The 15,145-nt window shown below is 41.0% G+C and overlaps 1 protein-coding gene across 7 annotated transcripts in view; it reads left to right on the top strand.

The window, feature by feature from the left end:
* atxn1a (ataxin 1a) overlaps positions 1–13,214 on the top strand; it is a 389,870-nt gene extending 376,656 nt beyond the window's left edge. For all 7 annotated transcript variants that reach the window (XM_068057805.1, XM_068057797.1, XM_068057777.1 and 4 more), the window contains one exon: positions 11,197–13,214. In XM_068057805.1, coding sequence (XP_067913906.1) covers positions 11,197–11,727 — 531 coding nt within the window. In that variant the 3' untranslated portion in view covers positions 11,728–13,214. The remainder of the gene's footprint in view (positions 1–11,196) is intronic.
* The last annotated feature ends 1,931 nt before the right edge of the window (positions 13,215–15,145 follow it).

Here is a 15,145-nt window from a genome sequence, read left to right as displayed (position 1 = left end):
CCAAGCACTGATCCCTGCGGTACCCCACTAGTCACAGCCTGCCAATGTGAGAATGACCCGTTTATTCCTACTCTCTGTTTTCTGCCTGTTAACCAATCCTTACTCCTTGCCAGTGTATTACCTCCTGTCCCATGTACATTAATTTTGCTAACCAACCTTCTGTGGGGGACTTTATCAAAAGCCTTCTGAAAATCCAAGTATACCATGTCTACCGACTCCCCTTTATCAATAATGTTAGTAACACCCTCAAAAAACTCTAACAGGTTCGTCAGACATGATTTCCCATTCATAAATCCATGTTGACTATGCTCAATCAGATCATTATTATCCAAGTGTCCATTTATCACATCCTTTAGAATAGATTCTAGCATTTTCCCAATGACTGATGTAAGGCTAACAGGTCTGTAATTCCCTGTTTACTCCCTCCCTTTTTAAATAATGGAGTGACATTTGCGACCTTCCAATCTGTAGAATTTTGGAAGATGATCACCAATTCATCCACTATCTCCATAGCTACCTCTTTCAATACTGGGATGTAGAACATCAGGTCCTGGGGACTTATCAACCTTCAGCCCCATTAATTTCTCAAATACAACATACTTACTAATACTAATTTCCTTCAATTCCTCAGTGAAGACAGACATAATCATTTAGCTTCTCTGCCATTTCTCTGTTCCCCATTATAAATTCTCCTGACTCTGCCTGTAATTGACCCACATTTGTCTTAGCCAAATGTTTCCTTTCTACGTACCTGTAGAAACTTTTACAGTTCGTTTTTGTTTTTTGCTAGCTTACATTCATATTCTATTCTCCCTTTATCAGTTCTTCATTCTGCTTTACTGTATTCTAAAATCCTCCCAATCCTCAGGTTTACTACTATTTCTGGCAACTTTAAAGGCCTTTTCTTTTAATCTTATACAACCCGGGTTCGATTCTGGGTACTGCCTGTGTGGAGTTTGCAAGTTCTCCCTGTGTCTGCGTGGGTTTTCTCCGGGTGCTCCGGTTTCCTCCCACAAGCCAAAAGACTTGCTGGTTGGTAGGTAAATTGGCCGTTATAAATTGTCACTAGTATAGGTAGGTGGTAGGGAAATATAGGGACAGATGGGGATGTTTGGTAGGAATATGGGATTAGTGTAGGATTAGTATAAATGGGTGGTTGATGGTCAGCACAGACTTGGTGGGCCGAAGGGCCTGTTTCAGTGCTGTATCTCTAATCTAATCTAATCTAATCTTAACTTCCTTTGTCATCCACGGTTGACTGCCTTTACTTTTGGGGTTTTTGTGCCTTGAAGGAATGTATAGTTGCTGTCAATGATGTAATATTTCATTAAAGACTATCCATTGCCTATGTATTGTCATACCTTTTAATATATTTTCCCAATCCACCTCAGCCAATTTGCCTCTCATACCTTCATAATTACCTTTGTGCAAATTTAACACCCTGGCTTCAAATTGAACTACCTCACTTTCAAACATAATGTAAAATTCTATCATACTATGGTCACTCATCCCTAAAGGTTCTTTTACAACAAGATTATTAATTAACCCTTTCTCATTACATAGAACTAGATCTAAAATAGCCTGTTCTCTAGTCGGTTCCTCAACATACTGCACTAGAAAACCATCCCTAACACACTCCAGAAACTCATCCTCCACAGCATTAGTGCTCATTAGGTTTACCCAGTCTATATGCAGATTGAAGACACCCATGATTACTGTATTGCCCATGATACATGCTTCTCTAATCTCCTGATTAATACCATGCCCCACATTACCACTACTGTTTGGTGGCCTACAAGCAACTCCGACCAATGTTTGCTGCCCCTTGCTGTTTCTTAGCTCCACCCAGATTCCACATTTTATTCTTCCGATCTGAGATCCTCCCTTACTAATGTACTGATCTCATCCCTTATTATCAGCGCAACACCACCACCTTTTCCTTTTTGCCTGTCCTTCCTAAATGTCGAATATCCTTGAATATTCAGTTCCCAGTCTTGGTCACCCTGTAGCCACGCTTCCATTGTGGCAGTTCGATCATACCCATTTACCTCTTTGGGCCTTTAAATCTACCTTGGTGCGAATGCTGCGTGAATTCAGGTAGAGTGCCCATAACCTTGTTGTCTTGACCTTATTCTGCATTCTAAGCCTAGTTGATGCTTGCCTTTGTTTCGCCTGCCTTCTAATGTCACATGCTACTTTTCTACCTCCTGTTACCAGCTTTACTTCCTTCCAATTTGAGCTACCCCTCAGGTTCCCACTCCCCTGACAAGCTAGTTTAAACTCTCCCCAACACCACTAGCAAATCTCCCTATGAGGATATTCGTTCCGGTCCTGTTGAGGTGTAGCCCATCCATCTTGTACAGGTCCCACCTGCCCCAGAACTGGTCCCAATGCCTCAGAAATCTGATGCCCTCCCTGCTACACCAGTTCTCCAGCCACATGTTCAATCAATAAATCCTCCTGTTCCTATGCTCACTAGCTCGTGGCACTGGGAGTAATCCTGAGATTACTGCTTTGAAAGTCCCGTCTTTTAATTTCCTTCCTAACCCCTAAAATCTGCTCTTAGACCCTTATCCTTCTTCCTACCTACGTCATTGGTACCAATGTGGACCACGACCTCTGGCTTTTCACCCTCCCCCAAAAGGATGTTCTGCAGCCGCTCCATGATATCCTTGACCCTGCCACCAGGGAGGCAACACACCATCCTGGAGTCATGTTTACTGCCGCAGAAACGTCTGTCTGATCCCTGACTATCAAATCCCCTATCACTATTGCTCTTCCACTCTTCTTCCTCCCTTCCTGTGCTGCTGAGCCACAGACTTTGCTCTGGCTGCACTCCCGCAAAGAACTATCGCTCTCACCAGTATCCAAAATGGAAAACTGATTAGCAAGGAAGATAGAGTCCAGGGACTCCTGCACTGCCATCCTGGTTCTCTTAGACTGCCTGGCAGTCACCCATTCCCTCTCTCCCTGCATGCTCCTAACCTGTGTGTGACCACCTTCCTAAACGTGCTATCCACGTAGTCCTCTGCCTCACAGATGCACAACAGTGACTCCAGCCACCGCTCAAGTTTTGAAATCTGGAGCTCAAGCTTTTGCAGCTGGTGATACTTCCTGCAGATGTGTTCATCTAGGACACGTGGTGCGTCCATGACTTCCCACATACCACAGGGCGTACATTCCATCTGGCTAAGCTGACCTGCCATAACATAACTTGAAAAACTTTTTATTACAATGAGAAGTAAAATACCTTACCAATTACTCACCAATCAACTTCTTCCCCTGTACTGAAGAGGGAGGCAGCTGCTGGAGGCTGAAAAAAAGGTAAAAGAAAGAAAGGAGCCCCTCACACAGCAAACTCCCACTTTACACTTGTGCACTCCTTTATTTTCTTAACATTTATTTTCCCTCCTTGCCGAACTCCCTCAATTACCAAACTGCCTTCTTAACACTCTCTGCTCTCCAGCAGCACTGAGAGTCTCCTCAATTTATACTCTGAAAACAATGCTGTGTCAGTTCTGCTAGAGCTCTGCCACAGCTCAGAAACCAGTTTAAGCTAGCTACCTAATTAACTAGCTACAGATACTCTGAGTGTTAGTACACTCCTGTTTAAAACTGCAAGAAACCTAACTTGCCTCTTAACTGAAACAGGAATTTCAATTAATTGCTAGATGTAAGCAAAACAAAAACTAGCCTTGAGAGATTAACCCTTAAATTTCACTCACTTACCAAACTCCCTTCTTCACATTCAGGAGCTGCACGCGTCCAGGCAAGTGGACAGTATTCCATCACACTCCTGACTTGTGCCCTGTAGATGATGGACAGGCACTAGGGAGTCAGGAGGTGAGTTACTCGCTGCAGAATTCTCAGCCTCTGACCTACTGTTGTAGCCACAGTATTTATATGACTGTTCCAGTTCAGTTGCTAGTCGATGGTAACTCCCAGGTTGTTGATAGTGGGGGATTCAGCAATGGCAATGTCATTGAATGTCAAGGGGAGAAGGTTGGATTCTCTCTTGTTGGAGATGGTCATTGCCTAGCATTTATGTGGTGCAAATGTAACTTGCCACTTATCAACCCAAGCCTGAATGTTGTCCAGTCTCACTGCTTATGGATACGGACTGCCTCAGAATCTGAGGAGTCGCGAATGGTGCTGAACATTGTGCAATCATCAGCGAACATTCCACTTCTAACCTTATGATGGAGGAAAGGTCATTGATGAAACAGCTGGCGTTGTTTGGCCTTGGACACTACACTGAGGAACTCCTGCAGTGATGTCCTGGGACTGAGATGATTGACCTTCATCAACCACAACCATCTTCCTTTGTGCTAGGTATGGCTCCAACAGTGCAGAGTTTTCCCCTTGATTCCAGTTAATACCAGTTTTGCTAGGGCTCCTTGAAGCCAAATTCAGTCAAATGCTGCCTTGATGTTAAGGGCAGTCATTCTCACCTCACCTCTCAAGTTCAGCTCTTTTGTCTGTGGATCACTGTGTGGAAAATCAGGTTGTCAACCCTGTAGCATAGCATTCTAGTATCCCAGTGCTATGAATGGAACTTTTAGCATGAATTTAGTGTTTGCAAATTGTATGTATTAAAGGAAATGACAAGCCACCAAGTTGGAAGAAATCCAAAAGGCATCCAACAGTCTGTGAAATTAGAGGTAGAACATTGAGCAACTTTGAAGCTACAGTCCAATCTTTTTTTTAAAATTTGTTCCTGGGAAGTGGGCATCGCTGGCTAAGCCAGCATTTATTGCCCAACCCTAATTGCCCTTGAGTAGGTGGTGGTGGGTTGCCTTCTTGAACCACTGCAGTCTGTTTGGAGTAGGTACACCTACAGTGCTGTTAGGAAGGGAGTTCCAGGATTTTGACCTAGTGACAGTGAAGGAACGGCGATATAGTTCCAAGTCAGGATGGTGTGTGGCTTGGAGAGGACCTTGCAGGTGGTGGTGTTCCCATGTATCTGCTGCCTTTGTCCTTCTAGGTGGTAGAGGTCATGTGTTTGGAAGGAGCCTTAGTGCATTGCTGCAGTGCATCTTGTAGATGGTACACACTGCTGCCACTGTGCGTCGGTAGTGGAGGGAGTGAATGTTTGTCGATGGGGTGCCAATCATCAGGCTGCTTTGTCCTGGATGGTGTCGAGCTTTGTGAGTGTTGTTGGAGCTGCACCCAATCAGGCAAGTGGAGAGTATTCCATCACACTCCTGACTTGTACCTTGTAGATGGTGGACAGGCTTTGGGGAGTTGGGGTGTGAGTTACTTGCCGCAGGATGCCTAGCCTCTGACCTGTTATTGCAGCCACAGTGTTTATATGGCTACTCCAGTTCCATTTCTGGTCAATGGTAACCGCCAGGATGTTGATAGTGGGGGATTCAGCGATGGTAATGCCATTGAATGTCAAGGGGAGATGATTAGATTCTCTCTTGTTGGAGATGGTCATTGCCTGGGACTTGTGTGGTGCGAATGTTACTTGCCACTTATCAGCCCAAGCCTGGATGTTGTCCAGGTCTTGCTGCATTTCTGCATGGACTGCTTCAGTATCTGAGGAGTCGCGAATGGTGTGAACATTCTGCAATCATCAGCGAACATTTCCACTTCTGACTTTATGATTGAAGGAAGGTCATTGATGAAGCAGCTGAAGATGGTTGGATCTAGGGCACCATCCTGAGGAACTTCTGCAGTGATGTCCTGGAGCTGAGATGATTGACCAACAACCACAACCATCTTCATTTTTGCTAGGTATGACTCCAACCAGCGGAAAGTTTTCTCCCTGATTCCCATTGACTCCAGTTTTGCTAGGGCTCCTTGATGCCATACTCGGTCAAATGCTGCCTTGATGTCAAGGGCAGTTACTCTCACCTCACCTCTGGAGTTCAGTTCTTTTCTCCCTGTGCTTCAACAGAGGATCTTGAGTTGATTTGAACGGAGTAGGGCTATTCCTCTGCAGCCTAATTATGCATATAAATTGCAGCTTACTATACTAGGGTATAACTATACACATAACTTAAGTAGATCCACCACGCTCTCACTTGCTCAGGCCTTGCCATTACCACTCCTCCCTGCCCTCCACCCCTGCCCCGCGTTTCCCCCCTCTCCCTGCCTCAATTTGCATTTCAGTCTGTTACTCATGCGACAGTGGTGACTCCTGAAGGCTTCTACAACAACACCTTGCATTTATATAGTGCTTTTAACATAGTAAAACATGCCAAGGTTTCACAGAACCATTGTCAGACAAAATTTGGGATTGAGCCACATAGGAAAACATTAGGTAGGTGACAAAAGTTTCATCAGAGATGACATAAATGTCATGAGAACAGAGTATTTAATATTGGGAAAGCAAATTGATCTTGGCAGATTGTTACGGTCAAGTGAGGAGAGGTTGAAGGGCTTCCCTCTTTTCCCTCTTGCATACATACGAATCAGGAGCAGAAGTAGGCCATTCGGCCCCTCGAGCCTGCTCCGCCATTCAAGAAGATTATGGCTGATCTGATTGTGTTTCGAATTCCACACTCCCATCTACTCCCGATAACCCTTGATTCCCTCGCCTAACCAGAATCTATCTACCTGCACCTTTTAAAAAAAAATATTCAATGACCCCACCTCCACCACCTTCTGAGGCAGAATTCCAAAGTCGCACACCCTCAGAGAAAAAGTTTCTCCTCATCTCTGTCCTAAAAGGGCCACCCCTAATTTTAAAATAGTGCCCCCTAGTTCTGGACTCACCCACAAGAGGAAACATCCTTTCCACATCCACCTTGTCAAAACCTTTCAGGATCTTATATACTTCAATCAAGTCTCCCCTTACTCTTCTAAACTCCAGTGAAAACAAGCCCAGTCTGTCCAACCTCTCCTCGTAAGACAACCCGCTCATTCCAGGTATCAGTCCAGTAAACCACCTCTCAACTGCCCCCAACGCATTTACATCCTTCCTTAAATAAGGAAACCAAAACTACACACAGGATTCGAGATGTGGTCTCACCAATGCCCTGTATAACTGAAACATAACATCCTTACTTTTATTTTCAATTCCTGTCTTAATAAAGGGTGGCATTTCATTAGCCGTCTTTTATTATCAGCTGTACCTGCATATGAACCTTTTGTGACTCCTGCACTAGAACACCTAGATCCCTCTGCACTTCGAATTTCTGCAGTCGTTCTCCGTTTAAGTAATACCCTGAGTCGTTCTCCATTTAAATAAAACTCTCATCAGACCACAACAGGTTTAACTCTTTCTTAAAATGAATGTACTGGCCAGTTCAGTAGCTGTTTGATTACTTACTTGCTATGATCATAACCAGAACCAATTGGATAAGCTTTCTTGAGTTAATAAATTGTACTTTAGTGTACCTAAACTGAACTAATAAAATAATAAACAAGGTGCCTACTTTCACTCTCTCGCACTAGAATTTTACACACACAAATAGGTTACAGAGCGGGGAAAAGTAGATTGGTTGAATTCGATTCCATAAAAAAGGTATACAATCTGTGGAGTTTGGTGATTCGGCTGGCTTCTAGCTGAATTCAGTGGTCCTGAGGCTTTTAGTTTGAAGAGGTACATACATACAAGCATACGAATTAGGAGCAGGAGTAGGCCACTCAGCCCCTGAGCCTGCTCCGCCATTCAATAAGATCATGGCTGAACTGATTACTCCACATTCCCACTTAGGGACGATAACCTTGCTTATCAAGAATCTACCTCTGTCATAAAAATATTCAAAGACTCTGTTTCCATTGCCTTTTGAGGAAGAGAGTTCCAAAAACTCATGACCCTCTGAGAAAAAAATTCTTCTTATCTCTGTCTTAAATGGGCGAACCCTTTTTGAACAGTGACCCCTAGTTCTAGATTCACACACAAGAGGAAGCATCCTTTCCACATTCACCCTGCCAAGACCCCGCGGGATCTTATATGTTTCATTCAATTTGCCTCGGTAGATGACTGGTTTGGTGAGTCTCTTGGAGATAGTGATGCAGATGATTTCCTCCAACGGGGTTTCTGATTGTAGCCGGAGTATGCAAAGTTGGTCAGTAAACAAGCAGGATTTGAAAGCTTTCAAGCTGGAATGGAGAGAGAGAGGGGGCCCCCAGTTAAGGTCTGTTCATGTCCGAGTCCAGTTGCTTCTCTGCTGAAGAGAAAAACACCAGCTTAAAACCACAGATGGTGAGGGGCTTGTCACATGACAGTCACTCAGTCATTCAAACAGCAGTTAACAGTATTTCTCTGCTTGCTGAGAGAACAGGTAGTTCCTTTAAACTTCCTGGTCTTGGTTCTTGCTGGGGACTGAGCAAACATTTCACCTCTTCCCTCACAGTCCCTTGCAATGTAGGATACAGTGTAGCAAACTAAGTGATCACCATAAGCTGAAAGGATGACTTTGCTGGCAGCTTGTCTTTTAAAAATGTATTTAAAAAAAATACAAAGTCAGATCTCCAGTCAGTGAACCAAAGAAAATTATCATTCAACAAAAGACATTGGCATAACAAAATTTTACTTGTTTTCTCTGTACTAAGTATTTTTATTTTTTTGGTGATTAGCTTTCTATGCAGCATCATAAAATGGTGTTCAGAAACATGATGGAGGTACAGGTGCACTCACCAAACCAAATTCATATCTGGAAGATGTCTCAAAATGCAGGACGTGTACAGTATCCTGGTGGTTGTGATACTGGACCAGCAAACCACAGGCCATGAGTTCAGATTCCGCTGTGGCAAGTTTTGAAATTGAAACCAATCTGTAATTTGTGGCTAGCACCAGAAAAATAACCATGAATACGTCCAGATGGTTACAAAAACCAATTTTGGTTTACTGATAGCCTTGAGGGAAGGAAGCCTCTTACTTCTGCTCGCTCTGGCCTACAGATGATTACAGTCTCACACTACCTGATTGGCTCTTAATGCTTCAAATGGCCGAGCAAGCTACCAATTGCTCATGTTTAGTAATAAATAATGTTATGCAAATTAATATATGAAAATCATCTTAACGTTTAAAAGCAGATCTATAAATTTCTTCCACAAAACAAGGGGAGAGGAGGGTTGCTATCTGAGGGTGTTGTCTGTTATTCTGGTTAACTTTATCGCAACGTATATAAACTCATTTACTGCACTTTCATCTTTCTTTCTTGCAGCACAACAAATATGTTCTAGAGTTCATCCAAAAATACATAATATACAAATATATTGATCAGCAATTAGAAGTATTTTTCTGGTTGCTTGTTCCCCTTTTGATTAACCAATGATCTGTTACTGTCCAACTGGTTGTCGCAACAAATTTGTTTTGGTTTCTTTGAACAGTTAGCGCAATTTCTCAAGATCTGTTACAGGCACTACTCACTGATATAGATTTGCAACAAGGCACTTAGACTAGTGCCTTAAAGAGGTGACTTTGTGGCCAACTCTGTTCTGTGTTAGCAGAGCTATCCAGCAATGCTTAAAACATAATACTCTGATGTAGAATTGGTTGTTTTTCCCACCCCCAGCATGAATTAATTGTTTCTGGAGAGGTAATGCTCTCAAAGCACTAGATTAGAACTGTGTTGTCTTACCAAAGTAGCCTCTTCAGTTTGAGGAAAGTAATGAGATAGATGCCATCTTTCCCCCACCCTTTATAGCACTGTGTGCTTGTGTGCCAATCATACTGAATCTACTTGCCTTGTCACCCATCCTATTTTATTGGGCATTACATGCTTAGTTACTCATTCATTTTTCCAACTGTTATTGTATTTTTTTGTGGTGCCATTTTGCATAAGAAAGTTAAATGTAGCTTAATGTCCCATTCTTTATTCCCACCACTTGTTTCTTTTTCACCTTGCTTTTACCTCCCTGTCCTTTTCTGTATTTTGTATAAAGCCATTTGATTCTGATGAATGGTGGTCATAGAGTATAAGTGACGAATGAAAGGTCTCATTTCAATACCAGATGGTTGAATCCTCTCCCTCTACAGATTATTCAACGAATTGCTATCTTGTTAAATTGTTGGTACTGCTACAAAGACTGCAGATTTCAGTGATAAACTAGTTGAGGAATTTCTTTGTCATGTCCCCACCACGTATGAAGCAATATTCATTGGACTTGCATCTATTGATACCTTGATGTTTTCTTGCACCCAGCAGATATCTGTTGTATGTACCTTATTCATTTTTTGCTATTTGTTTTAACATAAAATGTCATTACTGAAAGTGCTGAATTTTCAAACTAAGCCTGGTTACAGTTTTTGCTGCTCTATGGTGTTTGTCAGCAGCCCGACCAAAACCGTTGGTGCAGAATCCAGAAATTCAATTCAGCTTGAGTTGCAAAAGCTTTCTTCCTTCACCCCACCATTGGAAGAGCCTTCCTTTACTTCAGTCCTGCTTTCTTCATCTCCGTCCCTCTCAATTTTTCGCTTCACTTCTAAAATCTTTTCCAAAACTAATCTCTCCAACTGAGTTTTTGGACATTCTATCTTAGTCTTATTCCTTTGGCTCTGTGCCCATTTATCTATTTTAGCTCTTTTCCCACCTCTCTGTAAAGTGTCTCAGGATATTTTCCATATTGAAGGTGCTAAATAAATGTAACTAGGTGCATTATAATTGCATGCCCACATCTTCAAGATCTTTCAGAATTTTTAGTATAATCAGTAGATCATCTAAAGCAAATTCATTGCTAACTCTGCTTGAAAACCGTATGAGGAGTACTGTCAAAACTTTGGATCCAAGCCATGAACAGATGTATTTAGTTTCTGCTTTCCTTCACCTGTCTTGGCTTTTTATTTCTTTAGCTAGTACCGGGTACTGTCATGAATGCTGCAGTTTTCAGAGCAATGGGTGAAGCCATGGGTAACTAGTGTGCTTTTGTTCCAATAAGTAGAATTGATTTTACTTTTTCAAATACTCAATAATTGCTTTGCATTCATGAAGCCTACAAAGGCAATCAAGGAAGGGATTAATTTGAGATAATCATTAAGGATGCTTACAGTGTCATTAAGAAAAGACTCCTTGTTTTCGCTCTGAACTTATGTGCATGTTTCATTCAATTCTTATTGAGAGAGATGGGTTATTTTATTCCATCTTGGTCACTTTCATTTTGATATCTAAAATTGTAACTAGTGATTGTCATTTTTTCTCAACTGTTAATAGTGATTCGGCTTGTCTAATTAATGAAGTTCATGTTTTGTATGTTGCACTTAAACCGGTGAAGACTTACTGTGTTGAATTTGATTTCCAGGTCAGTGTTGAAGTTCTAGTGGAACACCCTTTTTTTGTTTTTGGCAAAGGCTGGTCATCATGTTGTCCGGAGAGAACCTCCCAGCTCTTTGGTTTGCCATGTTCCAAACTTTCTGTTGGTGACGTTTGCATATCTCTTACACTGAAAAATCTGAAAAATGGCTCTATAAAGAAAGGACAGGCTATTGACTCGACTGGTGTCTTGTTGAAACACCCAAAGAATTATAGTATATCTGAGAGCAGGCCCCGGCACTTGGAGCGAGAGAACGGGATTGTTCAGGGAAGTGTACCAGTTGTCTCAGAAAATGGCAAACTGAAGTTTTCTGAAACCATTACAATACAGTCTGCAAGGTCCTGGCTCAACAAAACAGAGGTCGGCAGGCCTCCAACGAGAAAAAGGAGATGGTCAGCTCCTGAAACACGAAAAGTAGAGAAGACAGATGAAGAGCAGCCCTTGAATCTTCCCAAGCCTTCCTTCATTCCTCAGGAGGTTAAGATTTGTATTGAAGGACGGTCCAACGTAGGCAAGTGAAGGCACTTTGGGGAGCAGCAGAAGCTCAAAAAAAAAATTAAATCTATAATACTGTACTGTAGACTTAAAGCTAGAAAAAAAACCCAGTATTTACATGTTATCTGCTTGTTATTTTAGTTTTTTTGTTAATAACATGTTGTAATAATTTCAAATGGTGTTAAGGAGGAGACTGGTAACTATGTTCTTTCCACATAGCTCTGACTGTCTCTGTTTATTGAATGCTCTTATGAAAATTCTCACCTGGTTATTCCTATCATAATTAGAATCCATTAATGTCTTCTCTGGTACTGTTTTTAATTTTTTAAAATTCAGTTCATATTTAGTGACGATTGGTGCCACTTTCTTTTCTCCCCATGCTCACTTGAATGTTGTGCAACACAACAAAGTGGCAGGATGGTCTTTAAGCACTTGCAATTCAGTAATATTTATTTACTGGGTATCTTGGTCTGAATGCTCAAAGTCATACCAAAATGACAAGTTTAGTATTATCTGTAAACACTGTCATCCATGTAGAACTAGATACTGAACTTTAAAGGAAAAGGAAACTGAAGAATAATGTCTAGAAGATGTGAGTCTAGAACGAATTGTAGATTCAAGTTGTTTGGAAGAATGAGAATCATTTGTGATGATTCTTGTGTGAATGATTATGTATGGTAGCAGTAGTCCACTGAAGACTGCTTGATCAGAAAGCACTTTTTAAATGTAATGCTTCAAAAAGAGGGGAAAAGATCCCAGAGAATTGAAACTAAAGCTGGAAGAGAAATCTAGGGTTATCCAGTGTTTAACTGTTGTACTTTTAAAGCATTTGGCAATTTGCACACCTTGAGAGTCAACAACCATGCAGTGAATCTGTCAGTTGTTGTGTTTTTTCTCTACCTTTTTTTTGAAAAAGGGGAATTTAAATAAGAGATGTAGCGATCGTTGTTTGGCCTGCCTTAGCATTGGGACCTTCCCACAGTGTTGTTTCATGGGATATTGAGTTGAGTGGTTGACTCAAAAGTCTGTCATATCTATTGAATTAATCTCTCTTAGGACAGCTCAAAAGGATAAATGTTTCCAGTAACTTGCCATTTTAAAAGATATCAGGCTCCTCAATAGCAGATCTTTCAAAAATTAAAGATTGTTTCAAATAGTGTAATTAAAAGGTTTCTTAACTACTTAATTATATGTTACACATGAATGTCAGTGTACACCAGTGATTATCTTATGATTTTTTAAAAATTGTACAGGATTTTACTCATTCTGATCTTTGTTCTCAGTCATTTTCAAGTAGAGCTTAAGTTTGATTATTTTAGTTTGACATGCAGTGCTTTTCAAAGCACATAACACAAAAACACTTCATATGTCATTCATCAAAAATGCAGTATTTAAAATGAACAAAGCCTCCTTTGATATTGCAGTTTTTTTTGTTTCATAACAGGTTCTCAAACAAAACAGAAAACTGTTGGAAGTGAGCAAAGGGGGGTGTGTGTGGGTGATAACTTTTTAATTTGTGCAAGTAACTTAGCATTGGAAACTGTAATTTTTTGCCTTGTAGCTGGCATTTGCATCTTTAAGATTGTATTCCAAAGCTATTTCAAGATTTTAATGGGGAGGGGGGAGGTGGTGAGACAAAAGGCTTGAGTATCGCAGAAGTTCATTATAATTAAACCTCGCAGCAATGCACCAAAATAGCTGGGCAGGTTTTCAGTATATTGCACATTCACATTGCTTGGTTAGTGCTGGGTTCCTAATGATAAATGGAGTTTCTGCTCAGTAAATGCATCAGCCCTTTCATTAACTTGCTCAGGGCAGTCACATTCTTTTATTTTTCTTAATGCTAGATGGTAAGAGGTAATTGAAATGGAGGCGTAACAGAGTACAGAGATACATATGAGATTTTAGCTAAAAGAATCAGTACCACTATACATTTAAATAGGTGATTTTTTTTTTCCCCCAGCCTGGAAGCAGGGACTCATTTAACTGACTGGATCTGCTGAAGAAACACTACAGGAAATAGGCGCAATGCGAACGATTCAGTTAATTATTTTATGTTGGTTTTTATGTAGGAATTCCAGTTCTAGATCAATGCTAGGTCACATCATTCGATCCGACCGCCTATTTCTCTGAATTTGTTTGCTTGTGCAATAACGTTTTGTTAAAAGTGCCAAGTTTAGTCTGATAGTTCACATCTTTTAGCTTACATTTGACAAAATATTATTTGCATTTCTCGCTAAACATTGTACTGCTGCCTTTTTTTTAAACTGAGTCCCAGGCCTCCTTTTTAAAAAAAAAAGCTGGATCAAAATGCAAGGAAAGCTTTTTCATTTATAACCAGATCAGCCGTGTGCCTCTGTACAAAGTCTGATTTGCAATAGTTAACTGACAGCAGGCTATTTTTTAAAAGTTTGTAGTGGACAAAAATAAAACAAAAACTCACACAAAGATAGTCAGGGTAATCCCACCTGTATGTAGACAGTTACAAGTATTTGCTGACTGTTCCTATAGTAGTAGAGATTTCCACCTACAACACCTTTTTAATTTGTCTGGACAGGATGATTGGAGAGACCTGTAGAATCCTTTCACACCTCTTACTCAGGGATGGGGCTGGTGTGCATGTGGAACACTGATGTAACCGGAAGCAGCACTTTCACTAACTCTGAAGCCTAATTTCTTTTTAACAGACCTAGCCTCAAATATTGTTACCTTACTGATCGTATCATCGTAGCACTGTGTCTGGTTGAAACCTTGTAAACAAACTGCTTTCAAAGGATTTAACAGTTAAGGCTCGCTCATATCGATTAGTACAGGTAACGTGAACCTATTGCACATGGAGATTTGAATGTTGGTGGAAGGTTACTCAGTTTTTGAAAGGCTCGGATACTGTTTAAATTAGCTTTGACTTTCATACCTTGTAATATAGTTGAGGGGGGAAAACCATTAGAGAAGTTGAAGGTTAAATTTAGTTGTACATTTTAATTTGTAATGTCCAGGAGATTGATCTGTTCAGGCTGTGGCGAGGATGAAGTACTGTACAAAGAGGCTTTTAGACGTGCAGCCAGTTTGTGAATAGTTCCCAGATATGAACTGCTGCTCCTGAGTTTGCAATGTTTTTGGTTGTTAGTACCTATTGAAAGTTTTAAGTCTTCCATTGAGAATCAATTAGAGGCGGCAATTGTCTTTTTTGTTTTCTTCATGGACTGACTAAGCTGTGGTCACCTAATGGCAATGGCCAGTAGACACAGGAAAATGGGGGGCGGGAAAAATGTTTTGCACCTTACTGATGATGAGAGAGTTTTTTCAGTGCATAAATACATAGTTAAGAGCTTTCATTGTGAAAGGGGGACGTTTTCCGTACACGTGCGTATTCTATGTAATTCCAGTGTACAATATTGTACTTGCACTAGCTTTTTTTAAACAATTATACAAATGGAAGAAT

Source organism: Heterodontus francisci, chromosome 2, assembly GCF_036365525.1.
Source record: "Heterodontus francisci isolate sHetFra1 chromosome 2, sHetFra1.hap1, whole genome shotgun sequence".
NCBI classification, from domain to species: Eukaryota; Metazoa; Chordata; class Chondrichthyes; order Heterodontiformes; family Heterodontidae; genus Heterodontus; species Heterodontus francisci.
This window is presented reverse-complemented; position numbering and strand designations above follow the sequence as displayed.